Source organism: Callospermophilus lateralis, chromosome 9, assembly GCF_048772815.1.
Source record: "Callospermophilus lateralis isolate mCalLat2 chromosome 9, mCalLat2.hap1, whole genome shotgun sequence".
Classification (NCBI taxonomy): Eukaryota; Metazoa; Chordata; class Mammalia; order Rodentia; family Sciuridae; genus Callospermophilus; species Callospermophilus lateralis.
In genome coordinates, this window is record NC_135313.1 from 69,258,161 (window position 1) to 69,270,369 (window position 12,209).

Genomic DNA, 12,209 nt, shown 5'->3' on the forward strand with positions numbered 1-12,209 from the left:
GTGTGCATGTGTGTGTGTGTGTGTTTACTATGTATGTTTAGTGCCTAGAATATAGACATTAGCCAATAAATGACAGCTATTATCATTTAATAGTCCATTTAGAGAAGCAGCAGTAGGACAAAATTTCTTCTATTTGTATACCAGGATACATTTAAGAATCATCAGAATATGGCTTCTGGTGAGACTCATCAGAATGTGGCTTTATTTATGTTGATCTATATACTTTCTAGGATTGTAAGTATACTTTTATTTTATTATAGTGCTTTCATTTTTATATTTATATGTGTCTAGGGAGCTGTTAAGTCTGGAATAAGAATCACAGATTTTTTAAAAAAGCAAAATAGTTAATAAGAGAAAATATTGTTGCTACTTGAGAAATACTGTGCATTTTTCAACTCTGTTTTGTATCAGGAGAAAGTAGAAATTTAAATTTGCTGACCCTATGTTTCCTCCCTCCTTCCCTCCATCCATCTCTTCCTTTTTTTTTTTTTTTTTTTTTTTGGTACCAGGGATTGAACTCAGGGACACTCAACCACTGAACCACATCCCCAGCCCTATTTTGTATTTTATTTAGAGACAGGGTCTCACTGAGTTGCTTAGCTCCTTGCTGTTGCTGGAAACTGACTTTGAACTCTATTGGTGCACGGCAACTTGGGTGCTGTCTGGGTGTAAGTACTCACCTAGGAATTGTAGCATTATTTGTACAGCTTTTTAAAGATGTACAATTACAGAGTTTGAGGGGGTTCAGGACAGAAGCTAGGTCTAGATTTTAACCCTAGTTTGCGATAGGTTAATCAGCCTTACCTAACTTTTCCCCCTGACCTGCATGTTAAGTCTGATAACCCTTCCAACCCCATAGGGCTGTTGTGAAAGTGAAATGAGATGTGAGAAATTTCAAAAGAAAAAGTCTCATTTTAGAATTGTTTCTGTGGGACAGATGCCTTCTACTTTCAGATTCCCAAATTCCAGTTGTACAAGGTCTTTTAAGTCACAGAAGGCATCATTACCTGTATGTATCATCTCCCTCGTAGATTACAGGCTTCTGCACGTAGTGGTTGCTCCATCCCTATTATCCTTGTTTGTATGCTCCTCCTGCCATAGAGTATGACCTCTGATACTGCTCATGGTCTTCCCATTCATACAGAAATGACTCTGTTGCAACACATAATTTCTTTAAAGGAAAATGAACAACAATAATTTTTTTTTTAAATTGCCTTCAGTGTACCTAGGCTCTTGAAAGAGACCCTTTGCCAGACATTAAAAAAAAAAAAAAAAAATTTTAAAGCTAAGTGTGTAGGATGCACAGCCTTAGAAAATATATTCATTTAGTCATTCAACAGTCATTGAAAGTGACCTCCCCTTAACTAAATTTGCTTTTTTTACTTGCCATCAATTCCCACTATACCCTTGCTCCTGTTCTTTGATAGTCAGCCAGACTTACAAGCATCAGATATTTACACAGCATACCCACTTAACTCTACAAACTCCCACCATAAAACAATCATAACAGCTGCCATTCACTGAGTTTGGCACTTTTTTTTTTCTTTTTGTACTATATTTAAGGCAATTGTTGTAAAGACAGTCTTGACTGGGGACAGGTCAACTAACTTGCCCAAAATATGCAGTTAGTAAGTGAAAGCTGAAATGTGGAGTCAGATCTCTTTGGCTCTGTCTTAACTTTGTTCCTTGGATTCCTTTAAGCTCTCTGAGGTGGGTGGGGTTTGAGTATACACATGTGTTTTAAGGGCTGTTGCAAGTCTGAAGAGCTGAAGCAGCCCTGGGGACTGCAGCTCCCTCCATCCTCTTGCAGCCAAGTGCCCTACTCCCTACTTGCTGCCAGTCAGCTTCCTGTTTACTCATAGTTTCTGCTTCCTCATAACCTTGGCTTGCATATGGTTTTGGCTTATTGTGGCCTCGGCTCTACCCTGGCACTCTTGCAGTTTCTGCCCCTTTACTAACTGGTTCAGCTCTTGCACTTTACTGAATCAAATTCCCAAGGGTGAGAACTGGATTGGCCCTGCTCATTTTTTCAATCCCAGTCAGGTCATAGGTCACTGGCCAGTCTGTGGATTGGCTGCCATGGGGTCAGATTCCCACAGCTCTACCTACCAGCTAAAGTGGGGGGAGGATGTTGTATGACAGTCCCACCAGCAAAGTCTCAGTCTCTTTTCAAAAAGGATGTACATCTCCAGGACAGGTTCCAAAGCCCTTATTCATACCAGGATAATTTGCAATCTCTCTGCACCGTTTCCTTACTTTCTCTGTCTTAAAATATATGAATTTCAAAGGTCAGTGAACCTTTCCAAATGAACCAAGCCAGGATCCATCCCTGTAATTACTCCGACAACCGAGCACTTTTAAATATCTGTAATTGATAATACACGTTATACACATGGTTTTGTATCGTGATTTCCCTTGAATTGGATTCTTTGGACTTGAGGGATTTTATTACCTTGTATATTTTTGAGTGTGGACTATCAGTCTTTTCCCTCTCTTTATAATACTTTACTTAGTTGATAGTATAGACCTATTTAAGTTTGGAACTTCTGAACCTTGGTAAACAAAGTTTCTAAACTATATATGCCTTATGTCCTTTCTGTTTATGCCTCTCAACATACTACATGTTGTTGATTTTTAGATATCCTTTTTAGTCTTAAAGACAGAGTTCTTTCAATGTTCTTTTAGTATTAGTATATTTTACTATTTTTTTAGTATTCTAATTTTATTATCACTTGAAAATTATGCCTATAATACTACTACAGGTTATCCAATCAAGCATCAGCATTCTGGAACAGCATGCCATCCAAAGTATCACGACCCCTAGAGTAAGTAGAATGGCTTAAAAAAAAAAAAAAAATCTATGCTGTTCTTCTGTGGTTTAGATTGTGGTTTCCTAAGAGTCCATTCATGACAACTGAGATTGTCCATGGACTTTTTCCCCTAGGTAACTGGTCTAAAAGGTGGGGCATTGAACAGTAAGTTTTCTGGAAAAAGCACCTAACACTTGAACAATTCTAACTAAAACCTTCCATTTCAGACCTGTGCTTGATAACTATGATGAGGGTCCTAGTGAAAGGAGACAACAAAATGACAGTGAAAACAATTTTAAATGTGTGGAGTTGCAGAAAATAGTCCTGGGATATGTAGTAATTCACATCTGAATATTATGTGCTGTTTAATATTTAATCACTTTAAGGGACACATATTTTACTTCAGGTTTTTTTTTTTTTAGCAAGTTCTTATTTGTGCATTGTATACCCAAAATATGTTCCTTCGCTGCTTCTTTTACATGAAAAGAATTAGGATTTTTATGTATATTTTGTGTATATGGTTGTTTTTCACAAATGAGATTTGCTAATTCTGGTGAGTTGTGTAGGCCAATGTTGTGATTATTTGGAAGTGTGGAAGCAACCTACTAAATCACCAGAAGGATATTTGGAATGGGTATGTTCCAATTTCTTGTTGCCAGAAAAACCTTCGAATGGGCACAGGTTTGCTAGAAACTTGATGTCCATTTAGGACACTTTGTTTTCCCTGTGATAAACAGAACTTGAGTTCCTTCACTTCTTAGACAAGTTAGGATTTTTCATTATCATAGCAGATGGGCCTTTCCAGGAAGGTGTGAGAGTCTTCAAGCCAAGGAAAGAGCTGTGTAACATTTACCACGGTGATAATACTTTATAATACTCACCATGGAGCAGGTCAGCTTGAAAGATGGCAAGCCTGTTCCGGTGGCCTAACCAGAAATGGCATGCTCTGTTTGACCAGTTGCTGCAGAGGCTTTCTGCACTGCATAGGTTTGGCGCTTGATGCATCTAAAGAAAGGTGGTCCAGAAAAGGAACAGCTGGAGGAGCAGCTTTAGATCACTTCAACGGGAAAACAAAGGAAATTATGTCTTCCCTTTGTCCCTTTCTTGGGAGTTTGTGTCCCTTGAAAAGAACACATTTGTGTAGTATCTAATGATCAAACCAAAGAAGTGTTCAATATTCAAGTTTTTAGAAGTCTTACCAAGGGATGACTTTAAATGATTTTCATTGTCTTTTTTTTTTTTTTTTAATATATTTTCCTCTTGAAGGAAAGCTTGTCAACTAAGGCATAGGAATAAAATTTCAAAACTTTAGCGTGTGCATTCGGGTGATGGATTGGGGAGTGGAGACCTGTTTCCACCGCTAAAATTTTAGTGTGTGAAATGGGGGAAGGAAGATTTGCAGGGATTTGATGCAAGGCTGATTTGTTCTTCCAAGTAGGAGTAATTATCGCACCTTTTCAGGGGTGGGAATAGTACGAAAGATGGAAGAAAAGGGAAAAAATCTGGGGGCCAGTTCACTTCCTACCCAGGTGCCAGAGTGATCCCTGAAGCGATGCCCTTAAAAGGGGCTTCGAGCTGAGGTGCAAAGCTGCCTCGGGTGCTTAGGGAGAGAACCGAGGGGGAAACACGGAGGAAGGGGGGTTGCCTACTCCAAGGAATGTGCGGCATGCGGGCTGCCAGACCCAACCATTGCACCAGAGCGGGGGCGCCGGCGGCTCCCCGGGCCGCGCAGCCCAGGCCCCGGTCCGGAGACCCGGAGGGAGAGCGCGGGGACCTGCGGGCCCGCGGGGCAGCGGGCGCCGCGCCCAGCAGGAGGGCGGGGAGGCGCGGGTGGGCCTGGGCGCGGCGCAAGGCGGTGCGCGGCCGCCTCCCCGCCCCCGGCCGGCGCGCTCTCGGGGCGGTGGTTGAGGCCGTGGTAGGTGGGGACGCGGCGGCGCTGCTCCTCCGCTGCCGCCGGGAGAGTCCGCGGCGCCGCCAGCTCCGCGCGCGAACTCCAGTCCATGGCACGCAGGGCGGCGGCCCCAGGAGCTGCTCGAGTCTCGCCGTCCGCCGGCTCCGCGCCGCACTTTTAGGCGAGTGCGGAGGTCGAGGGCGAAGTCAGCCCGGAGCTGCAGCCCCCGCCGGCCGCCGCCGCGCGGCGAGAGGGAGTTCCCAGAGCGGCCGCGGCCCCGGGCCCGGCCGTCCCCCTCCCTGCGTCCTCCCCCTCACGGCGAGGCTGCCCCGCGCCCGCCGCCCGCTCCCGCCGCGATGATCTTCCCCAGCAGCAGCGGCAACCCCGGGGGCAACAGCAACTGCAGGACGCCCTATCGCAAGCAGGTGAGGCGGCGGCGGGGATGCCGCGCGGAGGCCGGCGAGCCCCGCTTTACAAAGGGCGGCAGCGCTTGGCCGGGCGCTGCTGCTCCTCCTCGGAGGGACCCGGCTGGGCGGTGACCTTGTTTCCGAAAGAGGCGGCCGACAGGGACGGCTCGGGCTGGTGACCTTAGTAGGGGAGATGCCCTCGCCCCCGCCGACCAGGGCCGGGTGGGACGTAGGGGAAGGGGAAAAGGAAAGGGCGGAGAGGTGGCGAGAGCAGAAGCGCTCCGGGCCGGGGGCTTCGCCCAACCCTGCAACAAGTTTGGGGTTTTCCTTGAAACCTTTGTGTGCAGAGGAGTACTAGAATAAGTCGTAACGTTGGTTTGCAATCTTCACTTGGAACCTCAAAGAACCTGTCTGATTCGTAGGAAACCCGGAAGACGTGTGTGTGTGTGTGTGTGTGTGTGTGTGTGTGTGTGTGTGTTCGCGCGCGCCCCCCTTCTTATTTAAAAAAAGAGAGAGAAAAAGAAACAGGAACTTCTACTGTCACTTTCTCAAGGTTTTCAGTTTTCAGAAGCACAGGGAAATCCTGTGACAACCTAGTTGCAGAGATACTGGGATAAGCCTGAGTCATACACATGCCTTTTCCTATTTTAATACCGTTTCATACATTTTTTAACAGATTGAACTCTAAAGGCACTTCAGTGGTTAGATCAAAATCCCCTGCCGGGAAAAGGAGTGGAGCTGGGAGCTTATAGTTGCAGCCTTTTGTTTTGTTTTTCACCTCTTTTTTTTTTTTTTTTTTTAAAAAGGTTACCGATTCCATGTTGTGATAAATCTCACAGAGCCTTTCAACAGCAGCAATAATAAAATCTAGCTTTAAATTATGTAAAAAATGTGCAGTTGTGTTTAGAAAAGGTTAAACTGATTTAGAGGTCAGTGGCAAAATGCTTGTTGAGAAAACAAAAACAGAATTGCATGTATTTTTTTCTTCAAAATAAATCTCGTGTCTACATCCCTCTCCACTGAGACAAATCAATTAAGTTATCATCCCAATAGTGACACCAGCGAACTGTGTCCTTTGGTGCAGACTGTGGTTCTATTAAGATCATGACTGATGACAGTGATGCTTTGCACCTTCCTATAGACATTCACAGGATGGTGTTTGGTTCTTGTTCTCAAAGTAATTTTCAAAAAGTATGTGCTAGCATAAGCATATCTGCAAGCATTTGGGGAATGTCAAAAAGTCATGTTTTCTAGTCTTTGGGTTTTTTACATGTTAACTTTCCCTTAAAAAGACAGTAAACTCACAGTGTGGTCTGTGTGCCCTACTTTTTTGCAAGTCAAAAGAACTTTACCAGGGTTAAGAAGTTCCTTTTCATTAAAAAATAAAATCTGCATTGGTGACTTGGCCAAAGTATATGCCACAATTGTCAGGATTTGTAAACAGGCATCTCTAAACTCACTTCATGTGACTTCATTTAAAATAAGTATCCTCAGATGCAGCAACTAAGATCAACTTGGTAAGTGAAGCCAATTTACAATAAATATTCTCCTAACCCCTCCTCTCTCACCCACCTCACTCTACCTGAAAAGATGGCTAATTATGTTAGGGCCTTGTGTATTCATTTATTTGTTGTCAAAACCCGGCGGGGTGTTAGCTCTGAAATGGGAAAAGGCTCTGAGGGCGAGGCCTTTTGCTGTGAGGGGCTGGAGGTTTTGTGTGTGGAGGGGGGACAGCCTGCTGGCTGGAGCACGCTGATAAGATGCTCTCTTTTCAAAAGGCTGTCCTTAGATTCAAAGACTAAAAGGGCTGACTGAATCAGAAAAACAAACAGACTTTCTTTTTTCTATAGGCAAAGAAAGAAATGAATGTGTAGGCATTATACAGACACAAGACCCAGGGTACCAGTGGTATTTGAGTCAAAGGTTTCTTTTGTTAGTATTTAGCCATTCACTGGAAAAGCACACTTCCAGCTCAGGGACCTGGTTACCATGAGTGACTTCATGATCTCATCCTGGCTTAGCCTAAATGGGAAGTCTAATTAATGTTTTTTGTAAGATTTTGTGATGTTAAGCTTGCACCTTGCAGTTCACTTAGTCTCTTCATTTTGATGAAAGAATTGGCAATTTTTAGGTATATAAAGTGGTTTGATTTTAATCTAGAAATGCAAAGTCAGTCATTAGAGCTGATTTCTAATAATTTGCTTGAAGTAAAAAATTGAACTGAATGTAAGAAATACTTAAAAATCACCTTTAGGGAAAAATGGGTCCAAATCCCTTTTATTATACATATGTAATAGTAGAGGCTATCAACCATTGAGAACCTTACTTGTTGCCGTTCTAAATGCTTTCTGTGTAGTAACTGATTTCGTCATCTGGAAAGTCCTATGAGGCAGGTAATATTGGTATTCCCATTTTCAGTTAACACTGAAGCATAGAATACATAACTTGCCCAGCGCATATACAACCCAAAGTGCAGAGCCAGAATTTGAAACCTGGTCATCAGGCCCTTAAATCCACCACACTACAACTGCCTGCTCATGTATACATCTCAGTAGAAACTCATGCCAAATTTCTCTGTATTGTTACCTATAACCCTTCTAGTCTCAGGAGTCCAGGTTAGGGATTTCTCCCACTCTTTGAAGGGTGAGAGGTTTCAGGTTTTGAGATGGGAGGTGAAGGATACAGAGAATATATGATCTGGATGTATGGTCTGATGTTTAGAAGAAGCATTGAGGTCAAAATATTGCTTTAGTTCATGGTTGTACAATTCTTAAACCTTTTTACATTTGACATATATAGGAGTCATCCAGTTTCAGTCATAGCAGAGGTGGGTGGTGCTCATCCCCCTCCTGCCCCCACATGGTGTAGTTAGGGCACCAGGAAGTACTCATCTCCAGAGTCATCTGGGATGAACAGGATTTTCCTGCATCACAGGCCTGTGAGCACATTAGACATACACCTGCTCAGCTCAGGTCAAAGGAAGATGCTTTTGAGTGGAGTGATAACCCAGTGTCAGTATCTAGATGAAGTTTGTTGGTTCAGGTTTCATTGGAGAAATGTGTTCATCCTGTTACTGTTAGACTATGACATTGAGGTATGTGATGTTCGTTAAGTAGATACAGCCTAACTATATGAAAACAGCACCCAGCCCCCAACCAAAATAAAAACTATTTACCAGGATTTTTATAGTTGTGAAAATATTTTAGTGTTTTGAAAGGGGGAAAAATCTTTATACTTAAAAGCATTTAAATTTAGAAAATGGATATTTCCATTTTTCCTTTATGTTAGTTGTCTTTAATTCTGTCATTAACTATTTCTCTCTTTGTTTCCTTCTATCTTGGAACTGCTTTCTTCAGATACTTGACTCAGTGAGGTCATACAGTTTGACTTTTGCAAATTGCGGCATGCAGCAAAGCATTTTTTTTTTTTTTTTTTTTGCTAAATAGTACGAGTCCTAGTGGTTTACAGTGAGACTTTTGGAGGACGCACAGTGAATGTAAAATTCTTGTGTTTGTGTGTGTGTGTGTGCGCGCATGTGTATGTATATCTTTACAAATGGTCTTGCTTCCTAATAGTTATACTTAGTAAATGTTTCTAACTTTTGATGAGTGAAGTACTTATCTCCCTAGTTTAAGTACATTTACATAGTTTGCTGCTTTCTTGAGGATTAACTGGGTGTAGCTGCACGTGAGGAATTCAACAGTGATTCAGTGTCTGGCCTTGCTTAGAGGATGACATACAAAGCTATTGATTAATCCTCTTCAAGCAGTTTCTGTTCGCAGCAGTTTGTGTTTAGTAGATTGGGTTTTGTTAAAGTTTGAAGATTAAAGTTGAGCATAGAAAACATTTGGATGAACAATCCCAATTTGTTGCTTTTTACACAAAGGTAAACATATTCAAGCCACAGAGATTGGAGGTTTAGGGGGAGTAGCCAGAAATTAAATTGGTATATGTAAGTAGGTCTTCTTTTCTTATTCATCACGCTCTTTCTGTGTTTGGGATTCAAGGTGACTAGCTTTTAAGTATCTATCCATGCCCTTTTGGGAAGTATAGAATTCTTCCTCTGTGACTGCATACTTTTTCTGCTGGGCACGCCTTTTGGCATCTCACTGCATTTTCCATAGTTCACTTCAAACACATTTCTAGTTTTTGTTTTTTTCTTCTTTTTTTAGAGACTATTGTCAAGTGGGCTCACCAAATATTGGGAATTTTTTATTCTTGAGCACTTTCTTGGTTGGTTGGGGGTTGGGGATCTGAATTCTCCCAGATTCTGAGAATAAATTTCTAAAGTACTCGCCAATAAACTATTTTTTTTTTTTTTTTTTTAGTATATAAGTATGAAATCCCCTCTCAACCTCAGTTATGTTTAAATCTCATGACATCCATGTAAAGTAGAGAAGGGTCTGGAAATTAAATGGGCAGTGAAATTAAGTGGCCTCATTGGTGAAAGTCAGGTCTCTGGGGGTCAAGGACTGTGGCTCCTACCCAGAAGAAGAGAAATAAGCTGTCAGGAACAGCCATAGCCAATACACTTCCCTTTACTTGGCCTCCCAAAACATTCGGCCCACGGGTTGGCCCAGGCTTCAGCTTTGGGAATGATAACACTGCAATTTATTAGTGGTGTTGTTTGTTTCATAGAGTTGTCAGAAAACACACTGGACACTGAGTAAAATTTGAATCTCAAGTACACACACACACACACACACACATTTTTTTCCTTTTTTTTTTTTTTTAGTGTAAATATACCAAATATTTTGTCATGCTGAGTATTTTTATTTGCTTAATCCAGTAACACTTTCTCAGAGAACCTAATTCACTTTTTAGAACTAATCATAAAATAGCCTATCAAATCTGCCATTCTAACTTTTTCCACTTAAAATTTTGTTTCTTAGCATATTCCTTAAGCCCTGATGATAATGCAGATTTCACTGTTTCTTAAGGCATTTTGGTCAATCTAACTGGAAGACCCTGGCTTAAGTAATGGCCCTACCCTTTGCCTGCTTTTCCACTTAGCTTCCCTAAGCCCCAGTTTCTACTAAGTAAATATAATAGTGCACAATTCACAGGGTTATTGTTGTTAATCCTTCTAAGGTGTTATTATTATTAATGTCCCCATAGAGCAAACAACAGCAGGTGGTCCTAGGAGACTCTGTGTGGTCCTGGGAGACCTTGAAGCAGTCTCCTAAGAATGGGCCATGTTTACAACCTCCAAGAAGAGACTGTGTTTAGAATGTGGGCTGCCTCCAAGGGGGTAAGTACCTGGAGGTTGAGAATGAAGTTCTCAAGTGCATTTTAAGAAAATAACCAAAAGAATGTGGAAAAGTGGGTCCCCCACTTTTGAACAGTTATTCATGGAGTATGCTCTTGTTGCACATTTTGCCTTCTCTTTGGAGAAGGAAAGTTTTTCAACTCTTTTTTCCTTTTTTTAAATGAAAATATATAAATGCAAAAGGTAAAAAGAGCATTAATCACTCCTAGCTTGAAAATGTTACCTTTTAAATTTCCTTGAAAATGGACAGATTTAACTATTGGTACTATGCATTATTGTTCCAAAATTCCTTTCTTTGTTTTGTTTGTTTAATTTTTAAAGATGTCATCTTTGTATTACTCAGAAATAAACTCTTTCTTTCTTTTTTTCTTTTTAATTCTTGGACAGCTATAGGTGTTTGGTAGGTGTTTGTTTTTAAACTTGCATTTGTACAGAATGCTTTGTTTAACACATTCTAAAAGCCTTGTAAACTTTAAAATAGGATTGATGTACTGTAGAGAGGTAAGAAAGCTTTTCCTGGAATCTAGAATTAGGATAAGGTAAAAACAATTAAATGGGGAAACTGAATTCTGGATCACATTAATGAAGCAGTAATATGCAGAGTAGTATCCTAGTAAGTAAAAATCTGTGTTACCTCCACTTTATTAATTTAAACATAGTATATTTCAGATCAGTAAAGTATAAATTGAGTAAGATTATTTGGAGTTTGTTAATTATGTATACAAAATAGGTTCAAAAATGTAACTTTAAAAAATGTACATTAGCCAAATTATATTGTTATTATACAATATATATAAATTATATTATGTGCATGTGCTAATATATAGCAATAAATCCCACCATTACGTACAACTATAATGCACCAATAAAAAAATGTGGAGAAAAAAGTTGTAAAGAAATAGCGAAATATTAACAACTAGTTTCTTCTGTTGTAGAATCACAAATGACTACTTTTCTTCATTCCTTACATCTTTTTCAGTTTTCTAGTACCTCTTGCCTACAGTACAGTGAGCCTATAAAACTTTGGTTTTTCAAGAAGACAAAGTGGGAAACAAGTCTAGAAATTTTTATTGTCTTTAATGCCTAAAAATTGTGGTGAAACCATAAGAAATTCTTTCTTGTTGAGAATCTCATTGAGTAGCGTGAAGTTGGGTGCTGTGTACATGCCTGTGGTCACCTCTACTCGGGAGGTTGAGGTTGGTCCATGCAAAAAAAAGGGGCGGGAGCACTACTTACTACTTGTTTCAAGCCTGGGTTTTGAAGTATGATCCTTTGTTATTTTTTTATGATTTTCTATTATTTATGCTTCCTGCAAACTTCTATGCCATCTTTTTGGAAATTATTCTGATAGGTACTCTTTATATTTACTAACTTAGATCTTTTCCTACACTTACAACTATTTTAAACAGGCCTTCTAAACTCTTAAATCAGTGTCCTGAAAATGTTTTTTATTTTTTATCTGTATGGGTTAGTGAGGGGCAATATACTTATAAATATGATATTTTATATTCTAGATTACTTTTCAGGAGATTCACTATTTTAAATACTCTAAATATTGAGGAATTTTCACAATCATCTGTTTTTATTGGTCTCACAGCTACATTTAAATATAGTAGTATCGGAGACAGATACCCTCCCCACACACATAGACACATTTAATTTCTGTATTAAATGTGACAGACCAAGACTGTTCTACTTATGTCAGAATCCTTTGGCTGTATTTTGTTATGATTACTCATGAGTTTCTTCATTGCAAAACTTCCTTTTTAGTTTCTGGTTTTTTGAAAAGCAGTGTAGTGGGAGGTGTGGCTTCTTAGAAGTGCCTTTAATTT

At 40.4% G+C, this 12,209-nt stretch overlaps 1 protein-coding gene across 7 annotated transcripts in view; it reads left to right on the plus strand.

Moving 5' to 3' along the window:
• Nucleotides 1-12,209, plus strand: part of Rbms1 (RNA binding motif single stranded interacting protein 1) — a 202,168-nt gene that overhangs the window by 74,795 nt on the left and 115,164 nt on the right. For 2 of the 7 annotated variants that reach the window (XM_076866789.2, XM_076866792.2), the window contains exon 1: nucleotides 4,714-5,126. The exons of the other annotated variants lie outside the window; for them this stretch is intronic. In XM_076866789.2, coding sequence (XP_076722904.1) covers nucleotides 5,058-5,126 — 69 coding nt within the window. In that variant the 5' untranslated portion in view covers nucleotides 4,714-5,057. Of the gene's footprint in view, nucleotides 1-4,713; nucleotides 5,127-12,209 lie in introns of those variants that run through there. 7 annotated transcript variants of the gene reach the window in all.